The following is a 23,356-nucleotide window of genomic DNA, read 5'->3' on the forward strand; positions in this document are numbered from 1 at the left end:
TGGCATGTTCATTCTCGAACGATGTGCGTAGATTACGAGAGATGCGACGCTGAAGGCTACCGTCACTTGTATTATCGTCGAACAATGGTGTATATGCAAAATATATTGACTCAAAATTGTATTTTTGCAATGTGTCTATTTGCTCCGACGACATGGAGCCGAGACTACTGCGTGTAGAGTACTGATACGATGCTGACCATTGATCGCTGGACATTTGACTTCTACTCATGCCATCGTAACCCGAATCGGTAACAGTGCTGTATGTTGAAGAAAAACGTGGTCCACTATCCGCTCTACCACCATCAGAAGCTGTTGATAATGACTGTTGATCTGGTACATCGAGCGGGCTAGTTATAAAACTATTACGATCACTTGGAGTTAGGCTAAATTGTCGGCCAATGCTCAAAGGATAACCCAGCATTGAAAAAGAACTCATCGAAAAGTTGTCCATCGAGCCATGTTCACTAGAGATAGAAGTACGTGGTGTGGCCAAACTGTTTGTGGAAATAGTCGAGTATGGCGAATGACCGTTACCAGAATAGACTGGTGTGAGAAAAACTTGCGAACATAAGATACGAGGTGGCTGTTGTAACCAATGTACTTTGAAAGCTGTTCCGCGAAAGGACATAGCCGACGCTCCGAATACCATTTCTCCAATATTAGTAAATTCTGCAGAGTTTGGTTGTACATGCTAAAAATTTATAAATTAAGTATAACATTACATTATAAATCAATTTGGTTTATAAGTTAATTAATGTACTGTTTCTCACCTTATAGCCATATTCTTCACAAACTTCAATGAAACTATTACTGGAATGTGTTTTATAGGCTTGAGATTTACCACTATTCGCATTACCATTTCGATTGCGATTGTTTGTAGTGTATTGACTGAATCTTGTAAAGCGATCAGTACCGCTTTTGCCAATATTACCATTTGTTTCCTTTAGTGTCACTTTTTGTAGTGCGTTGGAGTCGAACAACAATTTGCGCCCGGTCTTGTCGCATTCTCGATAAAGGAGGACTCGCACTTGTCGACCATCAAATGGAAATTGGCTGTAAATGAACAAAGGGAAGCATGATAGAAAATTAAATTAGTATTTTATGTAAATACAAAAATTATTGCATGAGTACATACATACACATATTTTAGTTTTCAGATGACATCAGATAACAAAAAGAAATCTTTCGTGGCCGATTTCCAATAAAGAGTAAATATATACATATGTACATACAGGTGAGAGTGAGAAGGGGGTTTTAATTTTTCTTTGATAGATGTTTTTTGTCTTAAATTAAAGCATAATATCTCAACCAAAATCACAATTTCAAACCGATTGGCTCAAAATTTACCAAGTTACGAATATTTTTTTACCTTGCTTATGAATGCTTTAAATCAGATTTTGAAACTTTAAAGCGTCTTCCCCAAAAATACTGCACTGATCGTTTTGATTTTTTTAACATTATTCGTATACAAATAGGGATTTCATATAGTCCCATAAAGTTGTAAGCTATAACCAACGGAAAACATAGCTTTGAGAATTGTAATTGAAAAAACTCATTTTTGTATGTAAACCATCAACAATTTTTTAAAACAAGCGTAAAAGTTTATGATTTTACGATGCGTTTCGACAAGTTGTGAGTCCCCTTAAAATTTACGAGATAACGCTGAAGTTTTTTTGCTGGCATTGTCATATTTTTTACTATATGTATATGTATATATAAATTATATGAATATTCGACGCAGTACCCGCCGCAGAGGAAGAGGGAGACCTCCACTCCGTTGGAAGGACCAAGGGGAGAAGGACCTGGCTTCACTTGGAAAATCCAATTGGCGCCACGTAGCGAAGAGAAGAAATTACTGGCGCGCTGTTGTTGACTCGGCTATAATCGCGTAAGCGGTGTCTACGCCAGTAAAGAAGAAGAAGATATGAATATTCTTCAAATTTCATACTATAAAGTACTACTGATTTTTAAAAATAGATTTTAACTATTTTATAAAGAAAATTCATAAAAACGGGCCTCTCCCCTTAATGCTTGGAATAAGCATGTGAAAATAAATTAAATATTATAAATTGCACATTCATAATTAAAATTGACATTTAATATGTTAAGAAAGAATACATAAGTATGTATAATGTACGAATATTTCAGCTTTCAGATTCCTATTTAAAAATTTGCATGTGTTATATGTACACACATTCACACGTATGCATTCTATAAGAGAGTCTGCTAATTTTAGCGAAGCACGTGAGCATTATTCATTAAAATCATGAGTGTGCTAACCAATTTAAGTTGAGTGGGCATGATAGCAGCGATAGCGATCATCAGCTCTGGCAAGTAGTCTTTTTTTACAGAATGAAAAGATAAATAACATATAGCTATTCTCTCACTTTATTTGAATTTTTTTAAATATTGCAAAATTAAATAAGACAAGAATAAAAGCTTGGATGGCTTCGAATTCAGTTCCCACAAATTACATTTGGATACAATAATATCCAAATTGAAGTAGTAAAATTAACCGAAAAATGCTACTAACATCTAAGTCCTAACTATCAAGTTTATTGTATAGCAGAAATATATATGTATATGTACATATGTATATACATATCGCTCATTTGCTGCAAGACCGGCAAAATAACGGAACGCATTCGCAAAGGTGAAGTACCTTAAACCACAATTTTATTTATTTTATTATATATTTATCAGATTTTTCAAATTTTTGGCAAATATTTTTCGCTTTGTTGCCAATAGTCAATAAACAAAGACCAATTAATTATCATGGTGGAAAATATAAAAGCGCCGCCGTTCAAGTTGATAAAACATATTAATTGCACATGTCTCCATACATTTGGAAAATAAATATCGCTTCACACCGTTGCTTTCTCACACTCTATGATTAACGTGAGGTTGTAAAATATGAATAGGCGGATAATATCATTCACGTTATCGGTATATGCACAAATGGTATTTATACAGCTAAGAATAGAGAGAATCGCGCGCAATAAGAAACAATTGAGAAGACGTTTTGGTACTACGAACACTTTCACACGCAGACTAAGGTACAAACTCGCGCGTTACCGTTGTTCCTGGGTCAAAAGAAGCATTTAACTTCACTGTTTTTTTTTTATAGAAATGATATTAAAGATTGAATCTATCCCAATACCCAGAAAATAGAATTTTCTACTATATAAAGTTCAATCGTGTCATTATTTTTTGTTTATTTGCCACTATAATCGATTTGCACTTGCTTAAATTTCGAAAACAAATAAATTTAGTTATGAGCGTATTACAAAATGTGAAGCGAGCTACTTGAACGCATTCTGCGTTGTGTTTTGCTAGAGATTGTAGCCACAGTAGCTGATTTCATTTGTCACAATTGCCTAACTGTTTTCACGTTATCTTGATATATTTTTATGCGTTGTGCTAGCTACGCTCTCGCCGGCCGACTGAGATGGTGTGCGGCATCCATACATAAATAGCAGTGAGCAAACTCAACACATTAAAACAATTCATACGATCTGTTTTAGAAACTCGGACGTCAGCAAACCAAATAAATGGTCGGGGTGAATTTTGTATGCAGCTCACATGATCTGTCCAGTCAATAAACTGTACATAAACGCGCACAAACGTGCTGACCAACACAGCAATTAAGTTTCTCACTGGTAGACCAATTGGCTCCCAAGTACAACGATTGGGTATATATGTATATATATATACCATTTATATATATATACAATTGTATATATATGTATATCTACATATATAATACACATATGTATATGTGACCTGGTCTACGAAAAGGGAGCTAACGTGCGAAAACTAGTTTTCCGGGAAACAGCTGTTAAATCTCATCTTCCATCCGAATCAACTAAAAAGTGAAAATTGATTTTTTGACACCTAAGCCCCCTTTCCCTTAAAGGCCGTAAAGCCGTTTTTTGTGTAAGCTCGGAAAAACATACATTTTTTAAGATATTTCCATTGGGAATTTTCTGTTATCTTCCCATTTTCCTTTACTACCCTTTGTAATCTTAAAAGTTGTTCAAGTTAATTTTCAGCATCTTTCATTACCATTGATTTAGCAGTTATTTTTAAATAGTTTACATATATCATATGCAAAAGCATATTATAGCACAACATATACATATACTTACATATGTATGTATGTAATATAGTCTGGGGCATGGTTACTCTATATACATGAGTACATATTTATTTATTTAAATATACCGACGCCAATCGGCAGTATACAAATAAAATAATAATTTATAAAACAGGATTATGAGAAGTAAGATCAACAATTTATTAAATCGACAATTGAAAAATTTAGCATTGAACTTGGAATATTGTAATAGACGTAATTTAATTTCTGGAATAAAGGTACTGAGCGAGCCGCTATGGAAATCTACCTCGTTGTATAGACGAGCTTAGCGATGTGGTTGTAAGGCCGTTGAATGCATAGTTCTTGGTAGTTTTTAGTAGATGATTGCATCTTAAAGAGGGACCCGCCGGCGTGTGTTCGAAACAACTGTTAATGTCAGACGCGACAATAAGATCATTCATTACTTTAAAGAAAAATATTAAATCAGCTACCTGACGGCGTGCTTGCCGCTTGTTGACGTTGAATTGGTCATATATGTCATTTATTGAATTATGTATTTCCTCCAGAAAGGTAATAACGGTAGCCCAAGTTCTTACAGAGTTTCATTTGTATTTTTTGATACATTATATTTGAATATAATTCTTTCGAATGTCTTTTTTCATTATAATATTACGGAAACACCGTCTTTATTAGAGCAATAAAAGCGAAATCGACAACCGACGTTGTCCTAACCCTAGAACCAGAGCTTGTCTGATGGTCCGACATGAACCCAATGTTTTTCTTTTACCTAAATCCAGGAACGATGATTTCGTCACCACTACGTCAGAGGCAGTGTCGGAGAACTCTGGCTAATCTCAGTCACATTTCAAGAAGACTAATTTGAACATATGTACTATTTTGCTGGAAGCTTCGAACACTTATAATTTCATAGACAGCGCAATTCGAACAAGTTCCATATGAAGCACACTATAAAAATATTTAGCTAATTTTCTGTAACATAAAAAACAGAATTCCAACAAAATCGTTTAGTCAGTATACACTCAAAATGAAACTTGACTTGGACAGATCTACATAAATCTAAATTATTTAAATTGCAAATAAAATAAAATAAACTCCCTTATTGTTTATTGTAATAAAATCATATTAGTAACAAAAACTTCAAAAAACGAAAACAACTCAGGATTGGAGAACCAAAAAACGTGGGCACTCTTGGTATCCAGGTCAGCTTGTAGTTTTCTTTTAGTAGAATTGCGTGGCTAACGTTCTCCCATATATCCTGAAGTGCAGCCTTAACCTCATTTTTCTTCTTACCCTACACAATCATAATTCAGTCTCCATGTATGCCAAGAAGTGCTCAATAGAGTTAAGGTTAAGGCTCTGTGGCTCCATACCATTACGCTATCTACTCCATGCTTCACTGTCCTCTTTAAATTTTGTTTCTTTAGGGCCTGTCCCTCTTTCCGTCACATAAACCGACATCCATCAGACCCAAATAAAATTATTAATAGTGAATTTCATCAATAAAAACTACGGTATCCCAAAATTCATTCTGGTAGTACATATAACCCTCATATATTTTAATCTTTAAGTTTCCACTAATATATTTTGCATATCCATTGATGTTTGTTTGTTAGCCATGTTTTGTTACTGTATTTTTCCACAAAAATTAAAAAAAAAAAACTCAATTAATAACTGATAAAAAAAAATAACAGGGCTTGCTATACAAAGGCTTTTGAAGCGTTGCCAGAGAAAGTGTACACGTTTTTTTTTTGTTTTTCGAATACCGATTTATTTCGGTTATTTAAGATTTTGTTACTATATGAATTTTTTCCAAAAAACATTTATTATTATTGGTATAAAATGATTTCAGAGATATTTAATATCGAAAACATAACAATTTTTTTTTTGGTTCACTGTGAAGTTTGATCTACACATGCCAATTGTTGTATGTTTGACACCTGCTCGTTTACGACACCACAAGTTCGCGACTCATGACGCGAATCGAATTTTGCAGTTTCGAAAACATAAAAAGGCACAGAGAGCCAAATCTGGCGAATATGGTTGCTGAGCGATGACTATGTTGCAATGCCGCAATCAATCTAGAATGTGACTGAGCTTTCAGGATTTTTGTACGAGTCTATCATTGACACGCTTCATATCCAAAACATTTACCAAAATGGTTGAGTCGATTCATAAGAGATATTAATATCTCTGCTATATTTCTCCTTAACCTTTGGTTGTTATCGTCCTTTTCAGAGATAGATAGACGACTCCTATGACGCAAGTTTTCTATTGGAAAAATAAAAGTTCAAACAAACTCATTGTTAAATTTTTATTTGCATAGTAAAAATCACCAGACAAACCTTTCGCGTCGTAAACAAACAAGCAACAATCACACCCTACATACATATGTATGTACGTAGATAAAATTTCACACGAACATAAAAATGGTTGTAACAATCTAGGAATACATTTTTTATCGATTAAGTTTCCGCGGTCGGTTTAAATGGACTCCGATTTTGAATGTAAGAATAACTTAATTTTTTCATTATCTATGTATGTAAGCATAAAACCATAACCGTGTGAAACAAAAAAAATGGCCAGATTTTATATTGTTATGTTCAATAGATACATCAGCGATAACAAAAGATAATGCAAATGAAATAAAAATACAAAAAAAAAATGTGTTATCAGTTTTGTTCTCGTGATGTACACTAGTGTGAACCATGTGTCTGATATTATTAAATACAAATGCATACATATCTGTGAATGTACATCTGTATGATTATGTACTTACAAATTATTGATGTTAATTAGAACATTTAGCAACTATTACGAACGCAACCTAAGACCCAAAAGAAAATAAATACAGAACCACATGCTTTTCAAGCAATGTATTTATATAGGACAGCATATGACTGTCGCACATCCATGTTTGATTTACGGCAAACAAAGAAAACTGATGTGTTAAAGTAGTGCAACATTTTTAATGATCCTTCATTGATTGGTGTTTCGTTTCAGGTATCCTGATAAAACCTTAGCAAATTTGGTGGAAGAAAAATTTTAAGGAAATTTGGCAAGGCAACGCTATATTCATCGTTTTTTTAAATCGGACAACTATAGTGTATATTTGTCATATAAACTAACCGATCAAAATCGTTAACGTATTTTCTTGCTTCAACATCATTTCTGGTCAAATTATTCGGTCAGAAACATCCATAAATAAAAACAATAAAGGAAGGGCTAAGTTCGGGTGGAACAGAAAATACTTTATGGTGTAAAACGTCAACCTGAGGATCGAAATCCAAGCAATTTTATATATACATATACTATATATAACTCTTATACTGAGAAACACATAAAGTTTGTTAGAAAAACGAAAACCATTATATGTAGTATATGGCAGTTGGTGTAGTATCGACCAGATTTTATCTATTTTTCCCAATACCAGATGTTATTAACATGTCATATACTAAAAGACTAATCATATAGAGTAAAGTCAACCTGATGTTTGAAAATCCTGATAACAGTTATACTGGAATTAAGTCAAGTTTTCGCTCAAGTTTATCCATTCCATTTACATAGATAAACTGTTATGACTAAAACAAGCACTGTAATTTTTATTGAGATAACTCAAATATTGGCCGATATATCCAGCATAAAGTCACCAGGAAGTTCGAAAATCTTTATATTAGGAATATGGGGTCTGAAAGAAGTCTTGTCCTGATTCAAGCCATTTTTAACACACAGATGATATACCATTGTCAAAGAAGTACTATTCCTCAATTTCAATTATATATCTCACACATCGACCCATATTTTCGATCAAAAGTCAACTATAGGTACTGGAATCGAAATATTCGGTAGCTAGGGGCTTGGACAGTTTTTGTTGGATTGAAACAATTTTCGATTATAAGGTGGCATACTCTAAAGGCATTATTCGTGCTAAGTTTAATCCCGTTGAATTAATTTCTTCTTGATTTGTGTACTGGAAATTGAACGAATCAAGTGGAAGTGGAAATTGTGCTATATGGGAATTAGGCGTGGTTGTTGTCCGATTTCATCCATTTTCACAACGTGACTTAGAAATATGAAAAAATAACACATACCAAATTTTGTCGAAATCGGTCTGTCGGGTCCAAAGATATGGGATTTCACTAAAAAGTAGGCAGTGCCACGCCCATCATCCAATTTTTAGCCTGGACCCTATAAAGCCTTGTCATACTATCCCGGCGGCAAATTTGTGTCTCTCTGGCGCATTTAGTTATTGATTTATCGCACTTTTAGTAGTTTTGGACAGTACTGTTAAATGGGGAGTGAACGGGGTTTTCATCCGATTCGTCCATAACTATAGGTAGGAGTATAAAAAGTGTATTATACGATTTTTTTTTAAATACTCAATGTATTCAAACTAAGTACCTAATTCGACAAATAATCTAGGCAACTGCTCTTGAACGGCAAGGGGATATAAAAGTAAATATATTCAAATATGTGTATGTATCCACAAGTAAATAGTTACATGCAAATTATTTTTGGTTGAGTACATACATAAGTACATAAGTACATATGTAAAAAACGGGATCGCGATTAGTAACTAATCATTGGCCTTAAAGAGCGCAAGTAGGAAAATCTTCTGCAAGTTGTCGCCCCTCAACGAACTTTGATTTATTTACAATTATAACGTTTGTTTTGGTTCTCAATATTAAAGATCTTTCATGATTAGTCCCGAATCAATGACAAATTTTTAAATACTAAAATGCTTACCAAATCTCTTCCAAACTACAGTATAAAACTCGTTTATCCGGCCCTCAGTTATACGGATTCGCGATTATCCGGACTACCAATCGCGACCAATTTATATGTACCTACGTAGAAATTTAATGGAATCATGAACTTGTCGGAACTTGCATATTCCGCTCGCGCAGTGTAGGGTCGCTGCCGCTGCCCCGCGCGTTTTCATTATTGTTTTAGTTCATTTGCAATTGTGACTCCGCTCTGACGTGCGTGTCACGTCTACATATTTAAACCTGCCAAAGCGTAAGAGACAATTTAACGACGCTATATGACTTTATGTAAAACGTCAGCTAAAACAGGGTTGCAATTATATTTTTCCATGACATTGCACGCCAAATATACATGGTTTTTGGTCTGACATATTTTACAGCCCTTGCAAATTTCAATTTTCTGCGTGTGTTTGTTGTTGTGCCGGTGCACCGAGAGGAAATATATGCAATTCTTGCACCGTGCAAGGGGTTTGCAAGAGCGAGAGAATACCCCTAGAGTGATACTGTGAGTCTACTACAACTGAAACGAATTCGTGATAAAGCAGCAATGAAGAGAAAAAGTTGCTTACGTCAAATGACAATTACCAAATATTTTAAACCAAATTAACTTGTTTTACCTACCTACTTATCATGAAATAACCAAATACATATTGTAGACAAATTATTCGTACATACGTACCTAAATATTTTATTGTATTTCATGATTAATGCTGCAGTTTAGTATTACGTATGTAGTGTAATCTAAGAAAATATGTAGATACATACATAAGTAAGTGTTCATTTCTTAATACATTGTTTTTCTTCATACATTCGATTATCCGGATTTTCGATTATTCCGAATGCCTATCGACAACAATTAGTCCGGTTAATCGAGTTTTCTACTGTACTACCAATTTGTTATCATCAAAACGTGACGTTTTATTTTATTTCACATTGTCAAATATAGGTATTTATGTACATATGTATCAAATAATTAGGTTTGACAACAATTAATATTAAATAACTTTGAGGCCAAAGTAAATAATATTAAAATCATATGTATGTATATGCTCAATCAAGTTTAACTTTTGTAAACTACTATGTAAAGAAACGAAATGCATTGATATCTAAATCTTTCTAAATATCTTAGGAAATTTTTATGTTTTCATGTGTCCAGATTAAAAAAAAATATTGTTCATGAAAGTATTGAATGTGGTCTTGCTTTTCTGTTCATTTCATATCTTATATTTTGATAAAAAAAAGGCTTTTTAGTAATAAAATTATTTATTCCAACAATTTTGCGCACTTTCTCGTGCGTACATACAAATATTAAGTGATCCCCACCCTCAGGTTCTTTACCGAAAATATGTGAATAAAAATCAAACGTACAGATGCTGGAAATGATAAATTGGTAATTGTGGAAAATTTAGAAAATTATAGTTAAGAACAGACAGTGCACTTTTTTCAGATTTTAAAAGTAATGGGTGAAACGTATCAAGGGTTATGAGATAGTTACGAGATGGCAGATTACTGCTGGTTCCTAAAACAATATAAAACGATAAAAAAGTAGTCTAATTTTAGTAGCTTTTTCAGCATTTATCGAATATAATTGCAAAATCAACGGCTAAAACCCAGTTAGAAGTACACGTTGCCGTTTAAATATTGGGTTTTTCTATGTGTGCTTCAGAAATATTTGTGTATGAGTAACTAGCAGTAAATTCAAACTCATATGTAAACAAAAAATACTGTATCGTGCGGTATCTGTGCAAAGAAGGCCTCCGTTAGGACCTTATGCAGGACTAAAGGAATACCTATGCAAATTTTCGCGTCTGCAGTTCGACATTAAGCGGAAATAATAATAATTTTTCTCTATAAGAATACATATGTATATATATATCAATTATAAAAATATTAAAATAATATGTAAAAATGATACCACTTTTCATAAATATTATAATATGAGTTTTTTATATGGAGGATGGAGTCATGTGTAGAAGTTCACGCAAGTGAAGAAAGTTCTCTGATCGCCATTCACTTGGGAGTAGCCAGAAACGATTCTTTTACATATGACTCAAGCAGCTCACGACTTCCGGTCTTTGACCAAGTATCCTCTGGGTAGCCTAAGAGCATCGGTTTGAAGGCGAGCTAAAGTGAGAAGGCGAAATATCCCCTACAGCGTTGTACCCTGGGTTTGGGACCCGCCACGTTAAAAAAAACACCCCCAATACGAAGAGCTTGATAAGCTGGCCGACAGGGGTAATGCTCGAAAATTCTACGAAAAAAGGCGGCGGCTTACAGAAGGTTTCAAGACCGTAGCATACTCTTGTAGAACCCCCAAAGGTGATCTAATCACCGATGCCCGATACTTAAATTATGGAGGGAACACTTCTCCATCCTACTGAATGGCAGTGAACGCACAACGTCAGGAGAAAGCGAACCCGATTCCCCAATCGATGACGATGGAGCAGACGTTCCATTGTCCGACCATGAAGAAGTTCGAATAGCAATTACCCGCCTGAAGATCAACAAAGCGGCGGGGGCCGATGGAGTACCGGCCGAATAACTGATAAGGAGCATGCATCAGCGTAAAATATGGTCGGACGAAAGCATGCCCAGCGATTGGAATTTAAGTGTGCTATGCCCAATCCACGACCCCACCATCTGCGCCAACAACCGTGGGATAAGCCTCCTCAACATCGCGTATAAGGTTCTATCGAGCGTATTATGTGAAAGATTAAAGCCCACCGTCAACAAATTGATTGGACCTTATCAGTGTGGCCTTAGACCTGGCAAATCAACAACTGACCGACCGATATTCACCATACGCCAAATCTTGGAAAGACCCGGTGAAAAAAGGATCGACACACACCACCCTTTCGTCGATTTCAAAGCTGCTGTCGACAGCACGAAAAGGAGCTGCCTTTACGCCGCGATGTCTGAATTTGGTATTACCGCAAAACTAATACGGGTGTGTAAGCTGACGTTGAGCAACACCAAAAGCTTCATCAGAATCGGGAACGACCTCTCCGAGCCGTTCGCTACCAAACGAGGTTTCAGACAAGGCGACTCCCTATCTTGCGACTTCTTCAACCTGCTTCTGGAGAAAATAGTTCGAGCTGCAGAACTTAATAGAGAATCTTCTATAAGAGTGTAAAACTGCTGGCGTATGCCGATGATCTTGATATCATCGACCTCATCACCCTCGCCGTTAGTTCTGCTTTCTCCAGACTGGACAATGAAGCAAAACAAATGGGTCTGGCAGTGAACGAGGACAAGACGAAATATCTCCTGTCATCAAACAAACAGTAGTCGCTCTCACGTCACTGTTAACAGTCATAACTTTGAAGTCGTAGATAATTTCGCCTATCTTGGAACCAGCGTAAACACCACCAACAATGTCAGCCTGGAAATCCAACGCAGGATAACTCTTGCCAACAGGTGCTACTGAGTAGGCAATTGTGAAGGAAAGTCCTCTCTCGACAAACAAAAACAAAACTCTTTAAGTCACTCATAATTCCCGTCCTGCTATATGGTGCAGAAGCTTGGACGAGGACAACTGATGAGTCGATGTTGGAAGTTTTCGAGAGAAAATTTCTGCGAAAGATTTATGGTCCTTTCCGCGTTGGCCACGGCGAATATCGCATTCGATGGAACGATGAGCTGTATGAGATACATGACGACATTGACATAGTTCAGCGAATTTAAAGACAGCGGCTACGCTGGCTAAGTCATGTTGTCCGAATGGACGAAAACACTCCAGCTCTGAAACTAATCGACGCTGTACCCGTCGGGGGAAGCAGAGGAAGAGAAAGACCTACACTCTGTTGGAAGGACAGGGTGGAAAAGGACCTGGCTACGCTTGGAATATCCAATTGGCGCCACGTAGCGAAAAGAAGAAACGACTTGCGCGCTGTTGTCAACTCGACTTTAATCGCGTAAGCGGTTTCTACGCCAATTAAGAAGAAGAAGAAGTTTTTTTGTACAAAGATATTATTGCCTGTTCGAATGTTAATAGTTATTTAAATAAAAATTATGAAGAACTGATCCTAACCAACATATATTTTATGTTCTTCAAAAAAGAAAAAGTAAATTATGTTCGGTATCTTTCCACGTTATTAATAATTATCAATAATAAATTTTACTATTTAAATGTACGACACTTTGTAAGTATATAGTACATATCAGTACAATTAATAATCAACAGAATGTTAATCAATTAATAGTCATAGTAACGAAAGCTAGTATTACAGTTATCATTAGCAGCCGGCTATCGCGACGAATTGAAAAAGTTCGTAATCATTTTATCGTCATCGAATTGGGTGTTGTTGGTCAGTTGGGACCAGCACAGACGTTTACTGCTAGCGACGGCAAGAGGAAAAATAAGCTAGCTGAATGTACAAAGCACACCGTCCGCTAGACGAATTAACGACCGCTGTGATTGTGTACTCACCTTGCCGATGAGTATAATATTAGAGGCATACCCCAGTTAAGCAGTTAGGCTTGATATGATTAGAGAATATATATTTTACGCAAAATATGTCACAGCGATTATTAGTGGTTCTACACAATTTCAAACAAAATATCCTTAAAATGAAATTTAGAGATATACGCAAGTAGAAAGGCACTCATCATATAAATCTATATTGATATATTATTTTAAATGCAAATATTTTTGAGTGATTACATTTAAATACTATAAATACCGATCACTTCAATTGTGTAAATTTGAATTTTCAACAAATTGTTATTATGGGGATTCTCTTGCTCTTGCAAAGATTGCAGATTGCAAAAATCCTATACCGAACAAGGGCACGAGAGCACCCATTGCAGAATCTAGTGATATATGAACGACTGATTCGGTCAATTTATTGTAGATGACTATTGTGAATGGCTATTGTCGCACCTTCTGCATTCATCCTTGAAAAAACCGTAACAAATCTTCATAATTTTAATAGATAGATAGATAGATTTTTTGAGGTAATGCACCGCGACCTAGGGTCTATTGTGCTCTCTCCTATACCACATGACCTCCAAGAGCCCCAGCGGCCTGATTTTAATTAAATAGAAAATATAAAAAATTCGTACACCGTGCAAGAGCAGAATACCCCTATTGTTTTGACCAAGCATCAATTTGTGCAAAGGCTTATTGTTGTTTTGTTAAAAATAAACAAAATTAAATTGAAGGCATATGAGCTAGGCTCAAATATCAATTATTTCACCCAATCATATTCATATTCTGTCGTTTTGTTTAAAATTAGTTTTATTTTTTTATTAGTCGCATTTACTTTTGTACTTATTTTTGAATTTAGCAATTCTAGCAAATTTTACTATACCATACTTTATTGGCAACTCTGAACACACTGGGAGCGTTAAGAGAGTGAGTAAATAATACGAATAAAACAAAGTAAAAAGGCAATATCAGCAAGAGACCAGTATGCGAACATATGACATAATAATCACGGGTGGCAGCCGATTAGCGAGTCATGTGATTGTTTTTATTTACAAACTCTTTCATATACATTTGTATATACGTAAACATATGCACGCGTTGGCGAAAAACACTAGGCTAGCAAGCATCATTATATTGCAGATTACAAATGTACATACGTACATATATACTAATATATGTACCTGTTATTTTATTTTGTGATCTTGTTTGCGAATTAATGAACAGACCGATTCAACTCAAAGGCTACTAGCTTATGTGGCAGAGTGCCAATTTGCATTCGCTTTACTACTAATGTATAGGAACATACTTCCATATAAATGTATGTGTATGTTCTTAAATAAAGTTTTTACGCCTATATTTTGTAATTCAAATTTAATAATATTTTGTCCCCTATAAAGTCAAAATCATAAATGAAAACCATTAAATTTGTAGATGAATGAATTCCCTAACTAGGGGTTCATAGATTATAACTCAGCAAATAATACAAAATTTCTTAAAAAGAAAATAATAGTGTAGTATGTGGTAAATGAACAATGGATAGAGCAATTCACGGTCAAAATAATTTTATCATTATAATTTAATTTAATTTAATTATATTTACAAAATGTTTTTGGCCAATCTTTAACAATTTAAAAAAGAATACATTAAAAAATCTGATAAGAACATTAATTATTTGTATGTATTCAGTATTCTATGATTGATTTTCTTACAACTTTGGCTTGCTTCAGGCTCTTGCTTTAATAGATAAGTTCGAAGTATTTATTTGTATAAATACGTTCACGTACCATAAACAATTTTCGGATGAACCAAATTAAGGATAAGCAAACTGGTGTGCAACCCACAGATTTTTCTGCTTTGACAAAGAGATGTTGCATGTTTATTACTTATTTCTTCAATTTCTATTAATTTTCTAGGGAACGAGATATATTTTTGAAATACATATGTATGTATGTGTTTAAGTTAAATTTACTAAATATGTAAAGTAAAAATAAGAAAACAGTAAATAAATAACATAGAAAGCACAAAACGCAAAACGTACATTCTGGCTTGCTTTCTGTTTGCTTCGATTCCCTTCAATTTCAAAGTATGTAAATCCACCTTAACTCATTCGTAAATCTTCAACGAAAATATTAAAAAAAAATGTATCCAGAATTTTGACCTTGCTCAATCGATGTTGCTGCGGTTTAAAACACAAAACAAAAAAAAAATGCAAGGAACTTTTATGTACATACAATGTGGAAGATTAATATTAAAAATATTGGACATAACGTATTGGCTTTAAAATTAAAGCTGGCAACTTTTAAGAGAGATTATTATTTTTTAATTATTATTAGAAGTTTAAACGTATATGCCATTTTGAATCGGGCCTTAATAATGATTAAAGGGCATTGTAAAAGTTTATTGGCTGTTAAAATGTATACAAATTTCAATTGCTCTAAAATTTATTATCTTTAAAATAGAAAAAAACATTAAACGCATCAATGACTACATGTAGATATATGCGGATTGTATTGTTGTTGTTGCGTATTGTTTATATTACCTTAAATAATTTTTGGAGTGTACCGCTTGATTATTGTTATGTGTGCGTTGACTAGTTACTCCACTTATTCCTCTGAAAATCGACTCTGAAGTTCGTGAGTTTTCTAAAGATTTTACTGAGGAAACTGCTGGAACAGAAGTTATACCAAGAAGAGATGTTGAAGAAGTACCAGACGTCGATGCAGACGTTGCAAGTGAGTTTGTAGTAGAAATAGTAGATGTATTGGCCGTTGGAAAAAAAAGTTTGTTCAACAATGCCATAATGTGTATGTTCAAAGCTGTTGAATTAAAACACACTTCTAACTTTTATATTAGTGTTCTTATGTCCGCACACTAGTGATTTTTCATCTTTAGATTTTTAGGTTAACTTATAGCTAACTCATATTTCTGTTTAAACCAATTTTATGTATTATCTGTAATCTAAAAAGATATCTCAACAAATTAATCACTATCATATGTTAAAACACGCATTATTCGACATGTATTTTTGAAATATTGCACTTTTAAACCATACACATTTCACTTAAAAAATTATGTGCATTTTGATATTATAATCGCCTAATATATACTTATCGTTTCAAATTATTTTTATATGAATGCCAATAAGCACATATTTATATATAAACATTTATTTTTTTACTAATAGGAGAGAGTAAGCACTATTTACGCGCAAAAAAGAAATATATAATGCACGGATGTTAAAGGAAGCAGTAAATGTGCAACAACACAAAAATAATCGCACTACAAAAGCCATTAAAAATATCTGTCGTTACAGAAGTCCTTGGACCACTTGGTTGGCTGTACTAAATGTTTATATGAATGCAGTTTTCAACGCTTTAAAACATTCTCAATTATATTGCTTTGTGGCAAAAATTTTTATGAAGCAGCCTTTCTTATTTGTATAGTATCCACTGCTTTAGAAATACACAAAATATATAACACTATAACTATTTTCGACGAAAACAAAGCACATACATTAATGGTTGTTTTTATTATTCACATCAGTTTTTTTAGTTTCCCAAACAGAAACATTGTCCAACTTATGTTTAAGTTGGTAGAATCAAGCGAAAATAAACGTAAATCTAAATCTAAAATTTTAACCCATTATATATATGACAAAGCTATTTATAATTACATTCGCCAAATTCGCAAACAAACTGCAACCCAACGTTATCCACATTTTTTGACATTTGATATAGACGAAATACTGTTCGTTTAATAAGAAGCACACAACTTTTTTGTGCGCTAATATCACATTATAGCGCGCCTACACGCCAAGCTCCTAATCTTATTAAAAAATTACAACCTATTACCATGTTCAGACCGACACTTAATCACACGATTTCGGCTGTTGAATGGATTATCCCATTAATCTTAAACATTTATCAAGATATCGCCACCCACGCTAAATCTCTCTGTACGACTCTGATTTTGCGCCATATACTTGTCAGCACTGTAAATCTATTACATTATCACAGCTGATTTAGACACTACAAAGGGAAAAATGTAAATAAACAAATTTTTTTGAATGAATCTAATTTCATCTGAAAATCGACCTAACAAATGAAAAAATGCATCCATTATTTCTATTATATGGAAAATATTAAAAAAATACGGCTTTTATTTCAAAATACTATATGAAAATCTTTTCTTTAATAAATATAAATATTTCCAACAGCAGTGAGAACACTGTTGAGTTATAAAATGCTTAAATGTAATAGTATATCTTTTAAATTTTCGGTCTGAACATGGTGTATGCCACACATTTGTTTTTCGATGGGCACGAATCTTTCGCCATACAAAACATACGGATCCAATTTACGTTCGTTTTTCAATGCTAGAATCAAGCGGTGTTTTCTGGCACAACGGCTATTTTTGGACAACCTTCACGGAATTCGTCTTTGAGAGAGCTTCGGCCACGATTGAATTCGTTGTACCAGTTTTTCACAGTGCTATAGGATGGTGCTTCATAGCCATACAAAGATTTTAGTTCATCGATGCACTCTTGTCGTGATAATCCACGTCCAAAGTTGTGAAAAATGATCGCATGAAAATGTTCACGAGTTAATTTCCAATGGAAATGTCAGATTGCACCTGGCAACACTTAGTGTTGCCTAGTCCAGAAATATATATAGCAGCCTACGTATTGTGAATGAAAATAAAACGATGAATTGGATTTGAATGAAGGTAGCTTTTGACAACCCAAAATAAATAATTCCATGTTCAGACCGACACTTAATCACACGATTTTGGCTGTTGAGTAGTTCATCCTACTAATCTTATACATTTATCAAGATTTCGCCATACAAAAATGACAGTTCAAAACCACTTCATCGAAGTGATTTGAAACTGATTCACTCTAAATCTCTCGGTACGACTCTGAATTTGCGCCATATACTTGTCAGCATTGGAAATCTATTACATTATCACAGATCATCTAGACATTACAAAGAGAAAAAAATGTAAACAAACAATTTTTTTTTAAAGCAATGAATCTAATTTCACCATAAAAACGACTTTCCAAATGAAAAAATGCGTCCATTATATGGAAAATATTTAAAAGAAAACGGCTTTTATCAGCTTAACATGCTGCTCAAATAAAATATGCCTATTGACAATTTTTGTTCGTTGTTGAACGTATGCAACCTATACATAGTTTGTGCAAACTGAGAAACTTTTTATTGTATATAAATAAATTGATAGTTTAAACCTAGTATAAATATATTCTTGATTACAACCTTGTGGATTAATGTGAGTTGTTCGTGAATTATACTTAAACAGCAAATCGAAATTAGACGTCGGACATCGTCACCAATTTTCATTGTGTTGAAAATTGCTACAAAATTTTGAAGAGTTTTTTTTGCTAGAAAATCATATCTAATATTCATAGGCAAGTGTATAATTTTAAAAATATGTATATTCATGATTTGAATTTTCTGGATTATAGTGCGCTCTGATGTATATTTTCGTCGAATAAAAATCAAGTTTTCGATATACATAATTTTGTACTCTGAATGAAGATAAGTAGAAGAAAAAACACACTTCTTGCATTGGTGAGCGAATTGTAGGAATTGCAGCCATTTCTTTTAGGATATTCTGCGTTGTGGATTCCTTTCATAAATTTAATGTGCATGAGCACTCGTTAATCGTGTAAATATGTGTATGTATATTTAGATTTATTGTGGTTAGGTTTTTTTGATTAAAAAGCCCCGTTTATCTACCTATCTACGCGAGAATAAAAACTATAGGTTCATTTGAGAAAAATAATATGGGCAATTTTTAGAATAGCATCCCCTGAGGTCGGGGTTAAAATAGGTATGTTCGGTAAGACGAAGTTCTCCAGATTAAGGAAATAAATACATATAGTTGCCGTTGACTTACGGGCTTCGAGATATTTGCATTAAAAGTTTAAAAATCAATCTCGTTTAAAGTGCGTGTTTCTTTGATTTATAATGCCTTTTACACTTATATTTTTAGCTTTTACCACTTAGACTTCACTAATTCGTTTGTACATATTTATTTCATATTAAATTATTTGTTTGTATTAAACTTCTTTCCAAACTCTCTGAATACATACAACAAATATGAATAATTTACCTAGTCCGAAATCATAGCAGTTTTTTAATCCAGCTTTAGAACCTGTACAGTGTACAGATTATATAGTTTATCAGAACTTCCATTAACGCGTTTACTGTTAAGTCTAAAAATTACTAAAGTACCAAGTGTTACAATTAAACAGATTTGTTTAGTCACATTTTCAAACCTAACTCTAAGATGAGATTAACTTGTAAAACTTAACCCGGTTATAGGAAGTTAAGAATAAATTCACATAACCCCGAATATAATTAAATATTAATCGAGCGTTTTTCTCAATATAAATTATTTAGTATACAAGGCAAAGTTGCCAAGTTTTGCAATTCAATATGCTTAAACTTCAGGATAGGAATTCGGGTTTGAAATTTAAATATTTAAAGCATATAATTTTCCTATTTACATATATTTATTTTTACATTTAATATTTGACTGCCTATTTATTCTATTTATTTACACAATAGAAAAATACCTTTCGAGTCGAGGTAATTTTCACCCGTTTTTAGAGTTTAAAAAAACTGTATAGGTCGCAGAATTCTGACTGACGATGACTGCAAATAGCCAGCAGCATTATTTTTCTAAAATAGTGTATAGATTACAAGAGTATGCGTTTGTGTCAAAGTTGTTTCATTTTTCATTTTTTATTTTAAGCAGCTAATCAATATTCACACCAAGAACTGTCAGCTCCGCAGCATTCCTTAAAATTTTTTGAGGTATGTTTTCTGCCGCTACAAAAGAGAAACTGCCACTCGTTATCATTTTTACGAAACTTCATGGGTGTATAAATTTGATTCAAGACTCTTCATTTTTTCGTTTTTCTTGCGATTTCATGTATAAAAAAGAAGCAAACCCATTGGCGCAATTAATATTGAACGTGGGACAGACGCCTAAAAGATCGACCACCACAAATACCTTTACATATATATTTGGTTTCTCTTATATATATATATTTATATATTCAAGTGTGTGTATACAAATTGTGTGCACAGTAACGTACAAGTTACCAGGTGTTTTTACAATTTTAGCTACCTGCTTATAAGTCAAATATACAAGCCTGTGTCCTGTGAGGACACATAGTGACGTTTTATAAAATGTATAAGGATTTTTTCTCAGTTATTTTAAAACCTCATAATGTATGTACAATAGAAATAAACACGTAAAAAATTCATATCTTTTTAGTTTATCATCTGTGGCAATATATAATAACTTCTATACAGAATAAATTTGAAAAGTGAAAATCTACGCTCTCGAGCAAACTATTGTCGGTAAAAATGGCTTGTGCAACACTTAAGCGTACATTAGACTGGGAAGCACTAAATCAGCGTCCTACAAAGCGTAGACGTTGCAATCCTCTTGGACAAACAACCGGAAATGGATCATCACCATCACGCTCATCTGTAGCATCTACTTTATATGACAATGTGCAGAGTCCTAGTGGAAGTCGTATTTCCAAAGAACCACAGCCTAATCCATTCACAGACACCAATTTAACAAAAATATCCCCAGGCAAGTATAATATATAAAATATGTCATTTATATTTGATGTTTTAAGATTTCTTATAAAACATGAACCATTGTACAATAAATAATTTAATAATATCAAATTGAAATTATATTAGTAATGTTCTTTAAATTGATGAGCGTATTTTCTGTTTTTTTTTTTCTTAGATAAAATTGCTCAGGATATCCGTGATGAAATTAAACGACTGCATCGTTGTAAACGTCTTCAATTCCCATCGTCTAACGTAGATGGTATGCAACAGGACTCAGAATCAAGCGGTTCCGAAATGGGTGCCGATAGTCCACGTCGTCCTGACACCCCACCGAGTTTGGTGCGTAATCCAGAGAAAGCGCTTTTTACATTCAAGCAAGTTCAATTAATATGCGAACGTATGCTTAAGGAGAGAGAAGACGAGATACGTGAAAATTATAATGCTGTGCTGACTACAAAGCTCGCCGAACAGTATGATGCTTTCGTAAAATTCACTTACGACCAGATACAAAGGCGCTATGAAGCCACACCAAGCTGTGAGTAGAAATTTCCATTTATATGTATATCCATTCAAAATTAAATATTTTAGTATCTGATAGTGAACAGTAAAATTGTTTATTACATTTTTTGTATTTGTATGACTATTCTTGCAACGCGTATGTACATTATGAATTTGTAGACTAATGTATTTAAAGTCAGGATCAATGTTGCTACTTTTTTATGGCACAGTTAAATTTATTTTTATTTTCACTTTCATTAATGCATGATTATTTTGAACGAAAAAATTGAAGTGTTTTAACTTCAGGTCTGACTCTGAAAACATCAGTATTTTTTGGTGAAGTAAGGCATAATTGTTGATGAGTCCAAAATTCGGAACCCCACACTTACGATTTTTATTGTAAGCTATATATTCGTTTCAACAACATTCATTATAAACATAAGTTGAAACCTGTGTGGATCTCCTCGATTTTAATTTATTACTATTTCTAATGCTTAATATAATTATTTGAAAACACAAATAAAAACATATTCGTTAGAAAGTCGTTATGCCGCAAAATGTTTATCAAATATTTGAGTGAACCAACGAATTATTTATTCACCATTCTTTTTTTGTCGCCTCAGATAATATACGTATTAATTTTTTCATTTGCTGAATTAATTTATTTTTCGTTTGCAGCTGCTTTTTTAAATAAGTAATAAATCGTTGCTGTTTATAATTATGCCCATATAATACAGTCATTAATTATGTTCTTTTTTCAGATCTTTCATAATCGGACCTCAAGCGCACTGCATTACTAGTCGCTAAGATTTCATCGCGTATATACAACACTTTCTGTATTTATGCATTTTGTTGGAGACACAATAATATAAAACTGAAATTCTCATCATAACTTAAAACATTAACTTAAATAAAAGCACTGAATGCGAATAAGATGAAAAGATAAATATAAAAAGATAATTATAACAATCGCCTAAAGGATAAAAATATTGAACTTTTCATATATTCTGGCATATTTTAATTTCTGCTCAAACACATAAGTTTTTTTTTGTCATAGTCGAAATAAAATATACATTTAAGTAAGTTACCATCTTATTAACATAATTTCTAATGTTCTGTAAAAATCTATTGCGAACTTCAAACTGTACTTTATTTTCAACTATGACTTGGCCTTCCAACTCAAACATATTTAATAAACTTTCCTCAAGACACTGCATTAATTACGATTTAATATTTTAACACATACATACATATGTAGATATCGTTCAATATTTGAAAGCGTATGTATATTTGGTTGATTTTTAGAATGAAGTAATTTTTCATTTGTAGAGTTTGTTATACAATTCTAATAAGACTTTATTGAGGAATAATTCATGATATAACTGAATGGTTTGGGATAAAAGATAAACTATTCCTCTCGGAATATGATTGCTTTTGATTCAATGCCTTCTATTATATATAGCATATTAAATTATATATATATATATATATATATATATATTTATATTATACATATATATGTATATAATAATATAAATATAGTTGCAAATGACAATTGAGTAAAATTACTGAAATTACCATCTAATTATTCACTTGCCACTCGCTTTCTTATCAGAAAAATTCTTAATTTTTGTTAAGAGAAAAAATTAAAACACTATAATTTTGTAAACTAATACATCAACAGAGAAAAAGCGCATACTTTAAATTGATATAACAAATAAACAAAACAAACAACAATTAAAAACCTCAGCATCAGTAAAAACAAATAATATTTACAAAAACAACTATATGTTAATATATACTTAGTATAGAACAGATATTAGGTTAATGAAATTGAATTGATAAGATTATTATTTTAATAATAATGAAGTGAATATAAGAGCATACTGGAATTTTGAAATTGTATTTTTAAAAGATAATATCTCCT

The 23,356-nt window shown here is 33.1% G+C and overlaps 2 protein-coding genes across 4 annotated transcripts in view; one reads left to right on the top strand and one right to left on the bottom strand.

The window, feature by feature from the left end:
* Window positions 1–17,131, bottom strand: part of LOC125778707 (folliculin-interacting protein 2-like) — an 18,096-nt gene extending 965 nt beyond the window's left edge. The window contains exons 1-4 of the mRNA XM_049457798.1: window positions 16,983–17,131; window positions 15,849–16,267; window positions 771–1,053; window positions 5–691 (exon numbers count right to left, since the gene is read on the bottom strand). Of these exons, the coding sequence (XP_049313755.1) occupies window positions 5–691; window positions 771–1,053; window positions 15,849–16,108 (1,230 nt within the window). The 5' untranslated portion in view covers window positions 16,109–16,267; window positions 16,983–17,131. The remainder of the gene's footprint in view (window positions 1–4; window positions 692–770; window positions 1,054–15,848; window positions 16,268–16,982) is intronic.
* Window positions 17,132–18,579: 1,448 nt separating this feature from the next.
* Window positions 18,580–23,321, top strand: LOC105225612 (akirin). 3 transcript variants are annotated; one of them, XM_011204145.4, is made up of 4 exons: window positions 18,580–18,737; window positions 20,618–20,944; window positions 21,107–21,466; window positions 22,191–23,321. In XM_011204145.4, exons 2-4 carry the CDS (start codon window positions 20,710–20,712, stop codon window positions 22,199–22,201), a joined length of 606 nt encoding a protein of 201 aa, XP_011202447.2. In that variant the 5' UTR covers window positions 18,580–18,737; window positions 20,618–20,709; the 3' UTR covers window positions 22,202–23,321. The 3 variants fall into 3 exon arrangements, with proteins under 3 accessions (XP_011202447.2, XP_011202448.2, XP_011202449.2); XM_011204146.4 differs by lacking the exon at window positions 18,580–18,737 and adding an exon at window positions 18,880–18,900; XM_011204147.4 differs by lacking the exon at window positions 18,580–18,737 and adding an exon at window positions 18,886–19,007.
* Window positions 23,322–23,356: the final 35 nt, after the last annotated feature.

Source organism: Bactrocera dorsalis, chromosome 5 (assembly GCF_023373825.1).
Source record: "Bactrocera dorsalis isolate Fly_Bdor chromosome 5, ASM2337382v1, whole genome shotgun sequence".
Classification (NCBI taxonomy): domain Eukaryota; kingdom Metazoa; phylum Arthropoda; class Insecta; order Diptera; family Tephritidae; genus Bactrocera; species Bactrocera dorsalis.